Source organism: Vulpes lagopus, chromosome 6, assembly GCF_018345385.1.
Source record: "Vulpes lagopus strain Blue_001 chromosome 6, ASM1834538v1, whole genome shotgun sequence".
NCBI classification, from domain to species: Eukaryota; Metazoa; Chordata; class Mammalia; order Carnivora; family Canidae; genus Vulpes; species Vulpes lagopus.
In genome coordinates, this window is record NC_054829.1 from 110,377,854 (window position 1) to 110,399,053 (window position 21,200).

General features: G+C 35.3%; 1 protein-coding gene across 2 annotated transcripts in view; it reads right to left on the minus strand.

Moving 5' to 3' along the window:
• LOC121492389 (bifunctional heparan sulfate N-deacetylase/N-sulfotransferase 4) overlaps positions 1–21,200 on the minus strand; it is a 253,474-nt gene that overhangs the window by 33,727 nt on the left and 198,547 nt on the right. For both annotated transcript variants that reach the window (XM_041757611.1, XM_041757610.1), the window contains exon 6: positions 5,693–5,875. In XM_041757611.1, coding sequence (XP_041613545.1) covers positions 5,693–5,875 — 183 coding nt within the window. The remainder of the gene's footprint in view (positions 1–5,692; positions 5,876–21,200) is intronic.

A 21,200-nucleotide genomic window follows, 5' to 3' on the forward strand; every position in this document is an offset into this window, starting at 1 on the left:
ACAGTCATCCGCTGAGCCACCTAGGTGTCCCAACAAGTAGTTTTTCTATTACTAAACCTCACTAAGTTATTTGTATGGGGAATTTGACACGTGATGATATCATATTTGCAACTATTTGATAGGAAACACAAAATCCATGACTTATTTCACCGTTTCTGGATGTCAGAATGTCTGATAGCCTTATATAGCCAAATAGGGAAGTACTTCATTTTCAAATTAAAAAATTAGGGACCCCTGGGTGGCTCAATCAGTTAAGCATCTGCCTTCAGCTCAGGTCATGGTCCCAGGGTCCTGGGATCAAGCCCCACATCAGGCTTCCTGCTCAGCAGGGAGTCTGCTTCTCCCTCTGCCTCTGCTCCTCCCCACTATGTTCATGTTCCCCTGCCTCTCTCTCAACAAATTTTTAAAAATCTTAAAAAAATAAAATCATGAGGAATTACCTACATATTTGGGAAGTATTCTTGAAATGTTTAAATACTAGCCTGAGTTAGGAAGATAAATATAACAAATACATTAATTCAAAGTGTGATTAGGGAAAAATATGTAAGATAATGATAATGTCATGCCTCTACTCTCCCATCTACGAAGTGATAAAAAACTATTCTGGCTATTTCACTGGAAAGGCTAAAAGATGAATAAATGGAAATAAAAAATAATAAATTATAGAACTCTTATTTCCTGGCTGTGGGGTGATTACTTGCAGATCAGTTTTCCTTTTATCTCAGTGTCTCACAAACAGCTACCACTTCTTCAAAGGTCCCACTTTTTTCCCAACCATGAAGCTACTCAGGGTTTCCCTCTCTCATGGCTGGATTATTGTCCTAACATTAGTATCTCCCTGTTCTTACCTGTCCTGGAAAAAAGGTTTCTGGTATAAACTTTATTGGTTAATCTTTTTTTTGAAATTACTTTACTCATCTTCAGAACTTACACATACTTGCTCTTTGTTGCCAATCACATCCAGATTACTCTGATAGTATCCAAAGATTTCCCAACTGACTTGTATGTGCTTTTTGAGGTTATTTCCCTTGGATCCCTACTTCTTCTCTTGGATCCCTACCGTTCTCTAAGAAACAAGTGTGCCACTTTGACTTCTTTGTGCACAGCCCATACCTCTGCTTTCACTTAGTCATTCAGGAGATTTTTTTTTAAGATTTTATTTATTTATTCATGACAGACACAGAGAGTGAGAGAGGCAGAGACACAGGCTGAAGGAGAAGAAGGCTACATGCAAGAAGCCTGACGTGGGACTCGATCCTGGGTCTCCAGGATCATACCTCGAGCTGAAGGTGGTGCCAAACCGCTGGGCCATTGGGGCTGTCCTCATTCAGGAGATTTTAATGACAATAGCTATGGTACTATGCTAGGTTCTAGGTTACAAGCATGAATAAACATATTCTCACATCTTAAAGTTTGCATGAGCTGGTATATGACAGGCAAAAGTGTCTGCAAGACCATATAGTAAGTGCAATAATAGAGTCATAAATAAGGTAGAGAGTAGAAAAGAGGAATAAATATGAAAACAAACTTATAATGTCATTTTGTTCACATAACTAAGAGCTAATATGGTTTGTAAGTTCTATGAAAGCAAAGACCTTTCTATTATGTAGGTACTTCAAAAGTGTAGGTCAAACAAATTCACTCTGAATACATCACCAGATTCTTCTAAAATAACAAGGTATGCCTGAAATTTCATCCTACAGAGAAGGTCGATGATAGCAGTAGATTTATTTTTCTGAATGTAAAACTACCATCTTGATGTGTGGCTGGAACTACACTGGAGTCGGAATAAGAAAACGTGAGCTTTACTCCTGACTTGTCCATAATAATCCTAGTGACTTAGAACAAGATATTTCACTTCCCAAGGTGTCACCTATGTCTTCTCTAAAATAAATATGCTGGGCTGGATGTCTCTAACTTCTTCTCCTATTCTTATAATCTAAAATTCTCTGTGGTAGAATTTATTTATTCCTTTAACAGACATTATAATAATAGAACCTACAATGTGTATGGTGCTAGACCTAGGGATTTGTTTATGTCACAGATGTCCAAATCTCATCATTTCTAAGCTGGAGTTGGATGATTTCACAGCTAGAGTCAACAAAGGTGCTAACCTCCTCAGGTTAGAACCCTGTGATTTTCTTTCCTACTTCTTTAATCCTGGGGATACTGGCATGTAGAGAAAGAAACTGCAGCTCTTTGAGCATTCCCTTGGTCACACAGGCAAGCAGAAATCCACATCATACTTGGCATGTTTGTTGATAGTGAGAGTCTGGAGTGGCTGAGTGAAGATTGAGGCTGAGCTAACCTGACAGCTTGAGAGCTTAAAAGCATCGATTAGCGAATGTGCAAAAATCTGACCTTCTAAATGCCTCCATGTTGTGGTTTGAGTTTCTATAATGAGAGTTTTAAAAAAGAGGGGGGAGGGGAAATCCTATTCTTCCATGCTTCATAGTGATTATTCTTCCAAAACAAAAAGGGATATGAATTAACAGGAACCCGTGAGAATACTTTAAAGAATCTTACTCACTAGGGACTACACCAAGTAGGATAAACTTTAGGAAGAGAGTTCCACGTGTGTCCTCAGCATATATTCTCACATTTAATAGCTTTGAAAAAATCAGCTTCCAGTGAAGAGAACCCAGGCACATTCTGTGTTGAACTTACCATGCTATCCATTGATAGATATTTATATTGCACTTTTTAATTAGGTGACAAAGCAGTTTCACATATATGGTAGTTGGTGCTAATGAAAATTTACATAAAGAACCAAAGAAAACTAAATAGATGTGAAGATCACCATTATTCATGTTTATTTTTTATTTGTAGTAATAAAAAAGTGTGAATTAAAAATCTAGAGAAAAATAACAGTTGATTTACTTTTTAAAAGTGAAATACACTAAATAAGGCATGCTTAGAAACACAAAAAAGTATCTGAATTTTGATAATGTATAACAATGACAGACACATAATACTAATCTATCCTAACTCTGTAGGGCTGTGATGAGTGGGCTACAAAACATTTAATTAATGCTGGTTATGCTTATACGCCTTTTTTTTGTTAAATTAAATTCATATTGTTTAAAGAACATGATGATAATGCTTACAGCTGCTCTGTTTGTCATTATAAATATGAATATGGAAAGAAGAGATAACCGCCAGGGAAAGGGACTCAGACATTATTATGCACTTTATCTCTATTTAACCGTTTGCAGTCTCATGGACTTGGTTTATGACTGGCAAAGTTTATCAGCCTTGCTTCAATAAGTTAACTGTTCTCAAAATCTCACATACCTGAATAATTCCCTCTTGAACTTAACTGTACTTCTGCTTTTTATTTCTTGTTTTCCTTCTTAAACATATTTGAGACTATATGGCACTTTAATGAGAAGTTCTTGCAGTTTTATTTTTCAATCAAAAGAAACCATGTAATTTACTTGATAAAATGGGATTTTTTAAAGTAAATGTTTACGAAGTTATTGAAATACTTTTATAGTAAGCTATTTCAATAATATATATTAAAATTGCTAAACATATAAATAACAACAGCAGTAACAAAAACTCATGAACCCTGAAGCCTTTTCTGATTAATTCTATAATTTATTAAGAACTACCTAGGAATTTACCTCTATGATGCTATTCAAAATTGTTAGCACTTACAAATGTTTTATATACATTTATGTTCTTACATCTTCAAAATGATACAGTTCTCTAAGAAATAGTTCTATTCTCTGTTCCTGTTTTTCATTTACACCCCCAATCAACTAACACAGTATTTCATATTTAATAAAAATTCAGTCAATATTTAGAATCATCTAATTGACCAAATCATATTGGAGCTGATGTATCTCTATCTTTTTTTTTTCTTTTTTTATTTTTTGAGAGAGAGAGAGAGAGACAGAGAGACAGAGAGAGAGAGAGAAAGGAAGGGCAGAGGGAGAAGAAGCTAAAGAGTCTTAAGCAGGCTTCATGCCCAGCGCAGAGCCTGACACAGGGCTCAATCTTACACCCTTCAGTTCATGACCTGAACTGAAATCAGGGGTTGGATGAGCCACCTAGGTGCCCCAGAGCTGGTGTATCTTTGATTATATTTATTCCTTACCAAAAGGAATAGTGTCACTCATATTGAACTGGTACCAATAAATACAATTCTCAATAAAAAAAAAAACCTCACACAACCATAAGAGATACAAATCCTTCATCTAAAATAAAATTTCTGCCTCTAAAGGAAAAGAAAGATTAGAGCTTGGGACTATTGACTCATTTTTTTATATGTTAGCTGTTTGCAACCTTTGTTAAGTTGGATACTTTTTATTATTACCATACCATGAATTATAGATATCTCATAAATAAACATGTTTGAGAAAAGAATTGATTTACTATCAATGATTTATCAATTTTATAAGTGCGTGAGCACTTTTGAATAATGCCATTTATACTTTGCCTTTATGAAATCCAGCAGCTACTTGGTATGATTATATACACTATGATAATGATGTCTTCATCTTTTTATCTAAGTTAGACACCAGACATATAGATGGTCAAGCAACTTATTAGAAAGGTGAAAGAATTAAAATGTGTAGTTCAACATAAATACAAATGGTGCAGTTCCTGAATAAATTATCAGAGTAAAGTATGACTCACTGTAGCAGTTTTAAAGCACATTTTGAAATATACACTAATGAATAAGAATAGCAAGGAAACCCTTCCCTGACTTTGAGAGAAAATGCTATGTTTTATTATTTGCATTCTCTAAAGCAACTAGCCTTGCCTTACACATAGTGTACGCATGCTCAATAAATATGTGATGGATGAATTCCTGACTGTATAGACATAGAGTAGCATGTAACATGAACTACAGAACAAAGAGAAACACAGAGTCTTGAGGAGAGAGAGAGAGAGGATGGTAAAAAGTCTGTTTCACGGTGATTTCTCAGTACTGATGATGCTACTTCTCTACCAACGGCTTAGCAGGGAACTATGTGATTTGCTCCCTGCAGCCTGCTTATTGATTGTGTGGGTCAATGTATTGTAATGCATAAAGAACTAAGAAACTGAGAGGTAGCATTTTCCTAGATAACTGCTAAGAAGCAAATAGTTTACATTTTCATATACTGAGGCTCAGTAGCTCCCACATGAAGTTAAATTATTTGTAAAAACAATCCTAAACTGGCAATTTTTCTTTTCCCAATAGATCTGGTTCTAGTGAAAGATTAGCTAGATTAAAAGAAATGTGAAGACATAGTAAAGACAGAATCTGTATAAGCATGTTATAAAAAATTGCTTTTCCCTTTTATTTATACTGTGTTTACACATACATATCAGGGTTTACCTAGAGGGTCTTAGATTAAGACTGCTCTTGGTTTCTATCTCCCTAGATGTCCAGTGCCTAATCATTTTACTGCCAGTTAATGCTTACACTAAGTGGGAGTCAAAACGATTAACACCGAGAAGACACCAACAACAAAACAACATTCTCATAGCAAAAATTCAGAACCAACCAACCAACCAACACCCCAGAAAATAAAAAAATACACTTAATCCATTAAAAAAATGTTCTTAAAGAGAATGAAACAATTGAATAAAAAAGCACCTTGTGTTAAATGTCAGTTTTAATACATCCAACAGAGCTCCTAATGCAAATTAGGCAGTGTTTTCTTTCCTTCCTTACAGAGAGAATGTTTAGCATTACCTGCCAAAGAGGGTCTTTTTGTTCAGGGAAGAGCTCAAAGTACTTGTGTGCTAGTTGTACTGGAGGCAGAGTTTGCAATTTCAGGTGGGTCCAGCTCTGCACGAAGTTGGCCAAGTTCACAAAGGTATATAACCCTAGGCGGTCATTCCCATAGTTCGACAAATGGGTCATGAAAATGCTGATCTGAAAGATAAATAAAAGTGACCATAAAATATAACATACTTAAGTTCAAAAATGGCATAGAAGCTCTAGATAGGACCTCACCTAATCTTGTAATTTCATTAGAAGTACAATTATCATTTTACGTGGTGTTATGAACTGAATTTCAGTCTTCCTCCCAAATTTATATGTTGAAATCATAAAGTCCAATGTGACTTTTCAAAGATTGGGGCTCTAGGAAGGTAATCACGGTGAAACAAGGTCATAAGAGCAGGACCCTAATCTTGACAGGTCTTTTTTTTTTTTTTTTTTTTTAAGATTTTATTTATTTGACAGAGAGAACAGGAGAGCACAAGCAGGGGGAGCAGTAGAAGGAGAGCGAGAGGCAGACTCCCCACTGAGTAGGGAGTCTGATGCAGGACTAGGTCCCAGGACACTGAGATCTTGACTTGAGCCAAGGCTGAGCTCAACCAACTCAGTCACCCAGGTGCCCCGATAGGTCTTGAGCCCTTGTAAGAGGAAGAAATATCTGTACTCACTCTCTCTCTCTATCCTCTCTCCCCTGCTCCCACCCTTTCTCCTCCTTTCTCCATCTCACTTCCCCTTTACCTCCCTTTCTCTCTCTCTCTCTCCTCCTCCCTCTGTCTCTCTATGTTTTCTTTCTTCTCCCCCGAACCCCCATCTCTCTCCCTCTGTCACAGCCAGAAGGCTGCTGTCTACAGATCAGGAAGAGAGTTCTCACCAGAAGCTAAATTTTCTGGCACCTCAATTAATGGATTTCTAGCATCTAACATGGTGAGAAAAATAAATGTCTGTTGTTTAAACCACCCCGTCTGTGGCATCTTCTTATGGTAGTTTGCACAGATTAGCAAAAGTGAAAAGCCACACATTTGACTTCTATTTTAAAATCACTCTTAAACTATTAAAATGGAAATTCAAATTGTTTCTTTTCCCCTTCACTGTTCACTAATAGTGTTAATTTCCATATCAGTCTTTCCCCATTCTAGAATCAACATCATCAAACCCAATAATCTAATATCTTCTTTGCTAGTGAAGAATCAGAATTAGACTAGTTCTAAAATAAAACAATTGCTCCATATCTGGTTTAGATATGTATATCGACTGAACTAGAATTAGATTTAAATTGGAATTAGACTCAAAGGTCTAATGAAGACTTTTTACTGCAATAAAGAAATTGTTAATGTTTGCATGGAAACTGATTGCATTCAGCCAAAGAACTCTTCCATACTTATTAATCCTTTTGCAATATTTCCTATCTGTATATTAATTCTAAAAATTTCATAGCATTTTGGTAATGTATTTTTGTATATTAGAGACTAGGAAGAAGTAAAATCCAGATTGATTGCTCTGAAAACAGCAACAAAAATTTTGAATGGGATCACAGATATAATCTGATATTTCCTGATAATCCATCAGGGATTGTAGTTGGAATTTTAAAATATTAAATGAAGGATAATTTGTATATTCTTGATCTAAATTGTAGAAATTAAATGTAGAGATGACTAATGCAAGTCATAAAAAGAAAATTAATAATTTTCTACCCTAAACAGTATTTGTACTTGTTCCTCAATTTCATTATATTTGTATGTATTTCAAAAAATTATTTTATTACTTATTATTTAGAACTATAAATAGTTCAGTGAAATTAACATGTTATAATTAAGTACTTTATTAACTTCATTAGAAAAGTAACAGTAAGAGAAGGTTAGAAATAATAACATTAAAACAAATATAACATATGAAATGAACCAGAAAAATAATACCCACAGGTCAAAATATAGAAAGTCAAGTGTTTCGTGGCTAACTTTTTTATGGATGCTAATTGACTTTTTAAAGAGGGTTTATGTTTCTTAGTGTGTTTATTTGGACTGTTTGAACTATTTTGAAAATAAAAACAGGTTTGCAGCAACCATTCCAATATCATGTCATTGCAGCCTGATTAGAATGCTAGCCATGTAATAAAGGTCATACACTGCAGAACTATTGTGCCCAAGATCCTACATGTCATTGGATAACTGTAAATGTCCAAAGAGGATACCTTTTGTGTTGAAAATAGAAAGGCATAACTTGTTCCAGAATTTAAAAAAATAAAAATAAAACAATACTCTGACAAAGTATTGTCAGAATAAGTTATAAGTTTAAAGCTATCAGGTTCATTGAATGCCCTTTTTATTTTGGAAAAAATATTTCTTTCCATTTGCTGTATTAGAATGGTAAAACAAATTCTCTAAGGAAAGCCTATTAAAATGATTAGAGATTCTTCTCACCATGGTTGAAGGTGAGAGGGAAAGTGGGAGAGCTTGGCCTACTGTCCTTCATATCCCTCTATTACATAAAATAATGCCTAAAAAGTATACAGTGCTTACTATCAGCAAGGCATGAATCTAAGCTCTTTACATACATGAAATCCTTTAACAGATAATTCTTATGAGAGGCACAGCTACTGTACCTTTTTACAGATGAAGAGACAGAGGTATTGTTAAGTAACTTGTCCAAGTCCCACATCTAGTCACAGGCAGAGCAGAATTTAAAACCCAGGACATTTGATTTCCAGATTTGACACATGATATACCTGACACCTTCACCCAAACAATTTAATACATAGAGTTTGACATCCATCATTTTTTTCCTTTTGCCTTTTTTTGAAAAAAAAAAAAAAAGAAAAAAGGCAAAGACATCTGTCTAGAGAAAAAGTGGAAAAATCTATGTAAGCAGTATCTTGGTAACTTAAAGATTTTTTTCTTTCTTTCTTTTAAATTGGAATGACAAGATAAATTATTTTTGGAATCTTACATGAAAATTTTTATTTTTTAAATTTTTTAACTTTTAAAAATATATTATTTATTTATTTTAAATGTTTTTTATTTATTAATGAGAGAGAGAGAGAGAGGCAGAGACACAGGCAGAGGGAGAAGCAAGCTCCAAGCAGGGAGCCCAATGTGGGACTCGATCTTGGGTCTCCAGGACCACACCCGAGGCTGAAGGTGGCGCTAAACCACTGAGCCACCCGGGCTGCCCTATATTATTTATTTGTTCGACACAGAGAGAGACAGAACACAAGCAGAGGGAGTTGTAGGCAGAGGGAGAGAGAGAAGCAGGCTCCTCACGGAGCAGGGAGTTTCATCCCAGGACCCTGGGATCATGACCTGAGCCGATGCTTGACCCACTGAGCCACCCAGGTGACCACATGAAAACTTTTACAATGATGAATTATAGTATTTGAAAGAATATTACTGATTGCCTGCAGATTTATCTTTGAAGGTAATATCACTCCTATCATATTTCCAGTCCATTTTTCCCCTGTGGGGTGTGTTCAAAGCTTTTTATTCTAAAGGTCAGAAAAGAGAAAGGCTATTTCAAAGAATATTCTTTACATAGCTTGTTTAGATAGAAATTTAAATTTAATACCCCAAATGTTTGTTGATACAATGTCCTTATTTGAGATTCATGTGAATCATTGGAACAGACTCAGGTTATCTATCTACGTCTGTCAGTGATTTTTACACTGGCTAACTTCTCTCTCTCTCTAAGCTTGTTTTTTTCTTTTTCTTCCAAATAGGAAGTGTCCTATTGGCAGGACTTAATTACAGAGTTTCTAGAACATAACATAGTATCAGTAGTTGATGACCATATAATTGCAATTGTTGTCATGAGAACTTCTTTATAATCACCACAAAATAATATGCATTTGATCCCAATAAGTATGCATTTATCTCATGTCACCATTATAATTAAGAAATAAGACAGTGTAAGTAGTGTGCTTCAGGATAATTACAGTTTCTCAGGACTGAAATTATTATGAAAACCAGGCTGCCAGCTTAATGCCTGAAGAAATATAATAATGTCCTAGAAATCTACCACCTGCCCTCTAGCATTATTATTTTAAGATGGAACTTTAAGGCACCTGCTAGTGTCTAAAATCTGACAAAATTATAAACAAGAATACTATTTGAAGGGTACCATAAAGATTATTTTTATATTGTGGGCAGATGTATATTATCATTTCATTGGGGTATCAACATAATGCCTTTAAAAGACTTTTGTCCCAGATTAGTTTTAAGCCATTTATCCAGAATTTTCTTAGGAAAACAAGCCTTGCTTTAAGTATCAAACTTAATGCAGGGCAAATGGAAAATCTGCCTTTAGAGGGAAGCAGAGTCTGGAGTTGTTGTGTGGTTCTAAGCTGAGATACGCTTCTACATTTTAATGTCCCTTTGCTGAGAATAGAAAGAGTGTCCTGGCCATGATGTTTGTGGTCACTGTTCTATGGCGCAGCCTATTTACCTGCCTTCCTGGTTAGAAACAAATTAGTGCTGGTACATGGTCAATTGACCACACTTTCAGAAGAGAAATTCTGCAAGCGCAGCTTAACTGTGCATATCTGACTTGCTAAAAGCACCTATTGTGCACGCAGAACATTTTAGTTTTTGTATTGCTGGACAAATGGCTTGTTTTCAGAGAGTGTAGGGAGAATAAGATAAATTAGGAATAGATGTGGTTTAAAGCATAAATAAGGGAAGTTAAAGAATGTGCAATATGAAATGATAGCGAATTAATTTTTCACGGGCTTGTGATTTATTGCTACTATTTTTTACACAACAGTGTTTGTGCCTCTGCTTATCCTGTCATTTTATTTATTTATTTATTTAGAGTGTTATTTTTGTACTTATATAGTAAGGATACTCTTGCTCAGTACTCCCCAAAGCATCATCTAGAGAAGGTATGACTGTGCTCCACTGGTGCAAATGTTTATAGATGCAACTCACTGTACCTCACAGGATTGCAGCTCAGAGATCCACAATGATTCAGACAAGCAGAGCTTTATCTCTCATGTCACAAAGACAGGCAAGGACATCATGTTCAATGAATGAGTTTAAGAATAAGATATCAAGTGCTAACGTCTGTAGTGGGTTGACTGCTGCAGACCTCCCAGGGAGTCCCTGAGGTCTGGGTGCCATGGCTTCTGTCAAGTAGCCTCTGGGCTGCCTCTCCATTGCCTCTGACACTTCTACTTATGTCCCTCCCTCAACTCGCAACTTTCTTAACTCCCTTACAACCAACATGAAACAAGACTAATTTCTTCCTTTTATCTAGTGTAAAATTGAAAACCAAACTTGAAGGCATTATCGTAGTCTAATTATTCATTAGAAACATAAAGCAGCTTTTCCGAATGCTAGATGCAATATGCTTCCACCAAACCTGAGATCATTGCCTGTGAAATAAATCCATTTAATGATGTAACTACAGTCTAAGGAAAAGAGAGGCTTTAAATACAGTAACATATAAATCTTGATAATAAGGAATTGGAGAAAAATAATTGAACTCTATGGATAATCCTCAAATATGGGCAAAAGTACTGTCATTGTGACAAATGGAAAAGTATTATATAAATGTGGGCAAGTGGCTGTCATCCTGAGTGTTTAGTTGCAAGTTATACAATTTGTTGTTTTGTATATCATTTTACTTTGCTTCTTAAGAAGTTACTAGCATCCAAAATAACAGAGAAAGAAAAAAGAGAAAAATAAAATACAAACACAAAGGCCTAATTTTTATTCATAAATTGAAGCAACAACCTCCTCTAAATTGAATTAAAATATTTGCAGACTTCCAATAGCTTCCTTGCTTTTCCTACGTGTATGACAAACAGAATGTCATGGTAAATTGTATAGATGTTAATATCCATAGCTAGAATATTGATACAGTATCTTAAATTAGAATTTCAAATCATTTTTTAAAGCATACATTTTTACTTAAAGTGGACATTAAGTATTTGGATATTAGTTCTGTGCCTTGTAGTACTATTTAAAAGCAAATCATTTACAGAGTAGTCAGATACATGTTCATCAGAAAAAAATGTTATAACAAATATGAAAAGAAACAATTGCTTCACAGAACAAGAAATATACCCCATTTTAAGGCAGCATGCTCTGTGCTCATGCCACAGCACAAGACTTTTTAAGATAAGCACTCAATATTAGCAGTTAGTTCCCATCTTTGCTTTTGTGGCCCTGCTGGTGTGCCCCTTTTCAGAATGATTCCATTGTGTTTAAAAATATGCCCATTAGCTTGTTAAATTATTGATTAGGCTTTTAGTTCTCATAAAATGTGAAGATAGATTAAATATAGGGGAAGACATCCCTGATGGCCCATCAGATAGGCTTTGGCATTATACTCATATTTTTCTTATAAAAAGCAATTTGTGTCTTTATTTTATTTTGAATATAGGCTGGAACCACACAGGAGATACTCAATGTCAGTCTAAGAGTATCAGACATTACCAATTTGAATGTCAATATATTTCTCGATTTTTTAAAAAAGATTGTATCCATTCATTTTTGAGAGAGAGAGAGAGAGAGGCAGAGACATAGGCAGAGGGAGAAGCCGGTTCCATGCAGGGAACCTGATGTGGGATTCGATCCCAGGACCCTGAGATCATGCCCAGAGTTAAAGGCAGATGCTCAACCTCTGAGCCACCCAGATATCCCTAGATATTTTTCAATTTAAATACGCATGACAAACATACACACAAAGAAAATATGTTATAACAAATATAGAAAGAAACAATTGCTTCACAGAACAAGAAATATACCCCGTTTTAAGGCAGCGTGCCCTGTGCTCTTGCCACAGCACAAGACTTTTTAAGATAAGCACACACACACACACACACACACACACACAACATAACCCTTGTGCAATAATTTTAAGCACCTCAAGTAATACCTTTTACGTCCTGGGCAACTAATAACCCGGTAAATGTTTACATCTATGTTCTTAGATACCAAAAGTAAGGAATATTTACTGAAACCTAATATATTATTCTGCCATTCAATCTAAAAGACCATCATTAGCTTGGAATTCACTATTGAGATATGCCATTTTATTTTTTAAAAAATGTAACACAGCCTGAATAATTGGTTAATGGTTGATCTTCTTTAATGCACTATGTTGTTGAATCATAGTCTTAACTTATTTATATAACTTTGTCATATGGTCCTATGTTCTCTTCTGTTGTATTGTTTGATTAGGTACTAAAAAACCATCCTATTTTAGAAAAAAAGGAAATGAGGACCAAAGGGTTCAAGTGATCTTTGTGAGATTATAGGGAATACCAGAAAATCCAGTGGTCAAAGTTAGGGCACGTGAATTCAGAATCAGTGCTCTTTCCCACATAAGGCTCTGCCAAAGACTTTGGCAATAAGTTCATCTAACTTCCTTGTATTTCCTGCTTTCTCTCTTTTTATCATTTAATTACCTAGTAGATTTTATTTATAACAATCTGAAAGGTAAAACTAACAACATTCCATAGAATACTTTTCTTAGAATTTCTCTAATAGCATTTCATTTACATATTTTTATATATTTTTAGAAACGGACAAAATAAAAGCCAATATTGCAATATCTACATCTCTATACACATGTACATTTCAATTAAGGTTGGCTCTGAACATTTCAAGATAATATATACTGAAGAAAAATTATTATGTCATTTCAAAAGATTAAGCTATTTCTTAATAGAAATGTGTCATAGAACTAGAAATTAACTCCAATCTTCCAATCTTAAAGAAACACATTTGACTTTAACAGACTTTTCAAAATGTATTTCTCTAAGACCTATTCTTAGAAAGGAGTAGAAGGAGAAGGAGAAAAAGAAAGAAGGAAGGAAAGAAGGAAAGAAGGAAGGAAGGAAAGGAGGGAGGGAGGAAGGAAGGAAAGAAAAAGAAGCACAAAAAATCTCCAAAATCAAACGTATCTTACCATCTGTAGGTCAGATGGACAGGGAGAATGTAAGCTACTAGGAATGATTTAGTTCATGTCTTTAAATATCCACAGATTAAACTCCAGCTATTGATCTCCTGCTCAGGCTACTTCCCTAAGTAAAGGAGGCTCTCGTTCCATGTGACTTTCAGTGTGGTTTCATGTAAATGTGCACCACCACAGGCATTTATAATTAATTACTATTCTTTTAGTTGTTTTAATATCCTATACTTTTGTCTATTAAAAGGAAGACTTGCTTGGATGTGCAAGAAAAAAATTAGACCTTTGTTTTTAATTTGGAGCAAGTTTAATGAAGGAAATAATGCCAATCAAACAGTGTAAGACTTAAGAGATAGTGATTAAAATATTATCCCAAGAGTCTTCATTTATTGCATAAATCAGAAAATACAGAAAATAATTTTGGGTTGCTGGTATAATTCACATTGGTTTGGTCTGCCTACAGTGGGATAGTACCAACATGAAATCTGGAACCAGAATGCCTGGTTATGAGGACTATCTCTGCCTCATTGTACCAATTAAGTTCCCTGAATCTCAGACTTCTCTACTGGAAAGGAAAACAATAACTTAGTTGATAGGTTTATGTTGCTCAATGAATTGAGGTCTGCTAAAACATTTTTTAAAATGAAAAACATTTGAAAGTTATCATTATACATATTCAGCTAAAGTAACTTATAGGATAGTTAACATAACAAATATAATTTTAAATTATTTGATTTATACCTCAGATATATTTTATAAATAAAGTTGGTATTTCTTCTGGCGAAATCAACTGTAAATATATCATGTTTATGATAATTAACATGTTTTCCAGTTAAATCAAAAAATGTCATATATATTAATATCAGAGTACAAATCACTAAATTTGATATCTAATACATGAAGTTCTTTGGTAGCCTTCATGTTATTTCTTTTTTTTCTTTTTTTTCTTTTTTTTTTTTCATGTTATTTCTTAATAAATGTGAATCTCATCTTCCAGAATCACCTCTGACAATTGCAGTTAAAAATCAATATAGGGGGAGATTGTTAAATAGAATCCTTTGTTTCAAAAAGTGCAATGAGTAGATTTTAGAAACAAACACTACTCAAAGGTATAGTGCAATGGACTGATGTTTCCTTGCCTTATTCCTATATACCCTAAATCAAAGAGCACCCCCAGACCTCTCCCCATCTCCTTGCCTTCCAGGGCACTGACATATTATGTATTTGTTTGGTTATTTATTGTTGCTTCCCTCACTCGCATGTTAGAATGTAAGCTCCTTGAGCCCAGTCACTCTACTGCTGCTGTATCCTCAATGTTTCATAAGATGCCTGGCACATACTAGGTGCACAACAAATATCCATTAAATAAAAAATGAGTTCTTGGTAACATAGACTTCTTTTGCTAATAGAAAATGTGGAGTAACTTAACTGCTTTCTAATTATTCCCCATATTCTAAAGACGTGAGGGGAAAAACAAAATGCTATCCTAAAACCCTGAAAACAGCTGGCATTTAACAAGATACGATGAATTGCTAAATTACATTTTTTATTTGTGTTTTCCATTTCCATTATCAGACTAAATGCAACAGAAGTTCCATTCTGCATCTGATTATTTACCAGTGTCCCAGTTTTTCAGTCATAATATTTGGTTAGTGAATTATTAACAAATCAGAACTGTTTTGATTCAAGACCGACTAGAGTGTAAACACTGATCTTCCTGAATAAAGAAGTTGGGCAGTGACTTCACCAAAGCAGCAGTAAATAGGGCAGCTGTTCTAACAGGGAACAGAAGGCTCCTGCTATATTTCAATGAGCAGGAGCTTTACTCTCCATTTTTCTTGTACATTAATAGAGGCCTAAGTCATTAAAAGGCAACTCATGCTCCCAACCATATCGTTATCTCATATATTTGTGTTTTGTTTTCCTTTTGGTAGTCAAGTCAGAACTGAGGTTTTAGATGTTGCAGTAATTGCCTTTTAGAATAACCTGATTTTGAGCAAAGACCTGCTGTTGTTACCCACAGAGAGACAGACAACCAAAACTGCTTCCCATCTGAGCTACTTAGCATCCCTCTCTTTTCAAGAGATCTCTTTTCAAGAGATCAATCTCTTTTCCAACCATGTTGCAATGGTGACACATAAAAGTCACTGAAGTGCAAGATTATAACCCTAGGAATAATCATGGACACACTAATGGGTAGAGAATACACGTCCATCAGTCATCAATGTAAGCTACTAACAGCCTCAGAGTCTGGCAGTTTTCAGTGAAAAAAGGAGTCATCTCCATTTATTCGATTAATCAGTTGACATATACTTATTAAATGCCTACTAAGTGTCTGTCAGTCTCTTAGGAACTGGAGATATAATCTTGAATGAATTATACATGGTTTTGACTAAAGGTGCATAGGTGCATAGGGTCAAATGGGGGATCTAGAAAAGATAATACTGGATTATAATACAACATGATTTGGAAATCCTGTGATCTACGATACCACACAGATGCAGGGGATTGGGAACTGATCTAAGACTTGTGGAAAGGTTCTTGAAAAGTGGAACCATGGAGCTGAGATCTGAAAGATGGCAAGTTATAGACACTTCAGGTGAGGAAATGAGTTGGAGTAATGTTGGGTGACATGTAGCTAAGGTCACGCAGCTTAGACAGAAGGATCTGTTTATGTGAAAGACAGTTGATGAGAATTGCATTTTAGAAACTCAAACTCCAAAAAGGGAGTGGGGGAATAAGAGAAAGGAAAAAAACAATTCATATAGATCTTTTAAATTCTTCAAGGGTTTGAACTTTAATACTAAAACCAACAATGAAACAATGAAGGATTTTGAGCAGGGATGAGACATAGTCAGATATGCATTTCAGGAAATATCCTGATTGCCTTACAAAATGTTATGAATTGGAGATTAGGAGGCTTTTATAGGCATATGATTCATACATAATGATGACTTGAACAGTAGCAATGGGAAAGGAGAGAAATTAAACAGTTTCGAGTTATGTTAAGTTAATGAATTTCAAAGAATGATGTCAGCAACATGGATGAATAAGAGGTCCTCTACCCCAAAAACAATTTGGTATATATTCATAGACAAAAGTAACATTGAGGGAGCTGTAGGATCCAATATCATGTGCCAAGGAACCTGGAAGGAGTCTCTCTCAGTACTGCATCAGATAATAGGAATGCAGACGTTGGTCTAGCTGTAAACCGTGAGGTGGCCTCTAAACTAGTTTTATCCTCTCTGGGATGTGGTCCAGGAGAATACTCTCTTAGACAAGAGAGCCTTTATGAAAGTCCAGGCTCCTATTGGAGAAGTTCCAGCACACCACTGCTAGCCAAAAAAATAAAAAATAATAATAAAAAAATACAAGTTTGGATGCATTGGACAGGCTAAGAGCAATACTTTTACTTTACTCACATCATCTCTCCCCCAAAATGGCACAGTTTGAAGCCAAGAAAGATTTTCTCAGCCCATGATTTCTCCTAAGGGAGAAAGTGAGGTGATGTGAGCCAGCACTAGGCTTTCAGATCTCCACAGAATGCTGCCAAAGAGGCCCGTTTCCCTTACGACTTATCCAGAGTACAGAGTCGTGAGCTGTGTGATTGGAAGGTGGGAAGAGGCTTGCCTAGTGGCAAGTAATACTCTTATTTAAAGGGAAATGGATCCTACTAACCAATCAGACTCTATCGAGAAGCCTGTCCAGAAGCCTCTGAACATACCTGCCCATAGATCTCCTTCAAACAGCCACAGACAACCCGAGTGCTCTGCATCCCTTACCCACACACTCCTTCACCCTGTGACTGTCTCTCAGTGCATGCTCCTAAGGCGTAGCAAGAACAAACATTAAGAGATAACCAGTGAGCACATGCAGAAAACTGGCCAGAATCTCTCAGCCACAGAGAAACCACAAATATGAGCTTTAGCTCCATCCTACCTCCAAAGCAAAAGAGAAGCTGTCAGAACCCAGCATGGTGTGTTACAAGATTAGAAGGCATACAAGTTTAAGAATTCAGCCAAAGATCAAGAAGCCTGGAGCAAGTGTGTTCACACAAAGACTGAGAAAGCCTCAGAGTCCCTAGCAGAGCCAAAGGATGGCATTTTTCTCTCTAAGTCCATTAGTGAAGACAGGAAGAGGTGACTATCTTCAAATATGTTGAGAGAGATGCAAGACTTCATGGAACACAAAAAATCAAGGAAACATGACACTACTAAAGGATCACAATAATTTTCCAGTAACTGACCTTAAAGACATGGAGATTGTACAATATTATTCATCCAGAGAAAGAAGGAAATCCTGCTGTTTGCAATGATATGGATGGATTTTGTGGGCATTTTGCTAAGTGAAAGAAGTCGGACAGGAAAAGGCAAACACTATATAATGTTACATATATGTGTCATCTAAAAAAGCCAAACTCAGAGTAACAGAGAGTAGAAGGGTGGTTACCAGGGCCTGGGGGGTGAGGGAAATGGGGAGACATTTGGTCAAAGGATACAAACTTCCACTTATAAGAGGAAAACGTTCTAGGATCTAACTTACAGTGTAGTGATTATAGATAATCTTGTGTTACATACTTGCAAGTTGCTAAGAGAGTAAGTCTTATTTGTTCTTACCACAAAAAAGGAGATAGTAATTATGTGAGGTGATGGAGGTATTAACTAACCCTACTGTGGTAATAATTTTGTGAAATATGTGTAACAAATCATCACATTGTACATCTTAATCTCACACAATATTATATGTCAATTATAGCTCCATAAAGATGAGGAAAAGGTAATAAATCTCTAATGAGATTTATTGTCTGGTTGCATGTGAGTGATTAAAAAAAAGAACAGATCAAATATTTTACTCTGTTTCCTGCCTTAGGCAACTGGATGGATACTGGAAGGGTTTTAACAAAACAAAAGAATGAATTAAAAGAAATAAAAACTTAAAATAGTGGTATAGAGGACCAGAGGGAGTTATAAATGTAAGCACATATTCTTGCTGTGGCTGCTCTGAGAATCTTGGTAAGACAATATAAATTTATACAGACTTCAATCTACATGATATTCTCTAGCATTGCACTAGTTAGGAGCCAGATGTGGACCTGAATGGTGAAGACCATTAAATTCTTATAGAATTAGGGATTTGACAAATTAATGAAATGGAAGAAAAGGGGGGGAGCAACAGATTTCTTAGTAATTTTTAGAAGACAGAGATAGAAATTATCCACAATGTGCTTTCCAAAATTAGTAACATTTTCAATCTTTTATTTATTTATTTTATTTTATTTTATTTTATTTTATTTTATTTTATTTTATTTTTATTTTATTTTTTTTATTTATGATAGTCACAGAGAGAGAGAGAGAGAGGCAGAGACACAGGCGGAGGGAGAAGCAGGCTCCATGCACCGGGAGCCTGATGTGGGATTCGATCCCGGGTCTCCAGGATCGCGCCCTAGGCCAAAGGCAGGCGCCAAACCGCTGCGCCACCCAGGGATCCCTATTTATTTATTTTAAAATATATATGTCCTTGTTTATTTGAGAGAGAGAGAAAGCACAAGCTGGGGGGGAGGGTCAGAGGGAGAGGGAGAAGCAGACTCCTCACTGAACAGGAAGCCTGACATGGGGCTCCATTCCAGCACCCTGAGATTATGACCTGAGCCAAAAGCAGATGCTTAACCAATTGAGCCATCCAGGTGCCCCCATTTTAATTATTTTAAAGTACATTTTTGTATTTTATTTTTTAAAGATTTATTTATTTATTTATTTATTTATTTATTTATTTATTTATTTATTTAAGAGGGATAGGCAAAAAAGAGAGGGAGAGAGAGAGAATCTCAATCAGACTTCCTACTGAGTGCAGAGCCAGATGCAGGTAGATCTTAGGGCTCAGAGATCATGACCTGAGCTAAAATCAAGATGTCCAATGTTTAAATGACTGAGCCACCCAAGTGCTCTTTTTTTTTTTTTTTATGTTTTAAGTAACTCATTTTATAGTTACAAGTTAACCATATTAAAAAAATACTTTTACCTATAGTTTTCTACCTAGGAGCATTGAGAAGCATTGACAATTACCCAGACATTTTTAACTCCACAGAACTCACTTACCTTCTAACTGTTTAAACAGCAAGAAGGTAGTCTGATAAGTGACAATTATGAAATTGGGGATATGCACTATGCCCTTCTAAAAGAGAAGCAGAAGACTAAAGAATTCACTTATGCTGATTTTTTCTTTCTCCTACCTTTGGAGAGTTATGATAAAAAGGGTAGTTAGGATCCCTGAAAAGGGGAAAAAATGAGTTCCTAGGCTAGAATTCAAGTTAAAACTATATAGAAGAATTTTTAAGCTTCCTTCTAGTTCTAGCTCAGTTTTCCTTTGTAGGACTCATACATTTCTTCTGAGTCAAGGTGATACCAAGGAAAACATCTTGGTTTTATTTATTTTGCATATAGTTACAAAGAGGAATTCCCTTCATGCAAGGGATTCCAAAGAGCAAGAAGCTCAGGGTGTGTGGCTTCAGTGGCAAGTGAGGAGTTGGTGTAAAAACTTGAGTAGAACTTGGACCTCCCACATCTGTTCTCTGTGCTATGGGATATGGGTGCCAACCGTCACTGCTCGGACTTCTAATGAATACACACAGGTCTCCTGAGAGGCGTAGCATTTGAATGCCTGCCATACTGAGACCATCCTGGATGAACTGGTGTTAACCAGTGAATTGATGATTCATGAATAGCCTCGACCAAACTAAGGAAAGAATCAGGGAGCTTCATTAGAAGTAAGGAGAAACTTCCCATGTAGAATTTCAAAGAGAAAAAAAATGATGAAGATAAAACATCCAATAACTATGGGAAAATATCAAAAAGTATAATAAATGCATAATTGAAGTACCATAATAAGAAAATAGATTAGAGTATAAGAAAGTTGAAAGTAATAGTAGCTGAGAAATTTTGAAAATTAATGATAAATACAACACCACAGATTCAGGAATCTTGAAAATGCCACACAGGATAAATGCCAATTAAATAAACAAACAAATAAACCATACCTATAAAGCTAGAGAAAAACTACAGCTTACCTGTAGACATGCAAAGGTCAGAATTATAGTGGACTTTTCATTAGAAACTATGCAAGCAAGGAGAGAATGGAATAAAATATTGAAAATATTGAAAAATTAAAAACCACTGATTTGGATTTCTATATCCAAAATATTATCCCTGAAAAACAAAGGAGAAATAAATACTTTTACAAAGAAAAATTGAGGAAATTCTTTGTCAGCAGACTTGCTGAAAAAAATTTTAATTTTAATTAAAAAAATTAAAGTAGTTATTGAGGAAGAAGAAAGATGTTGTAGTTCAGAATCTATCTAAAGAAGAAAAGTGTTTGAAGGAATAAATAAAAGTAAACTAAAATATTTTATTTTTCTTATTCTTAATTGATCTAAAAGATAATTGTATACAGCAATAATAGTAACAATGCATTGAGTAAATGTGGATGGAACTGGAGGGTATTATGCTGAGTGAAAAAAGTCAATCGGAGAAGGACAAACATTATATCGTCTCATTCATTTGGGGAATATAAATAATAG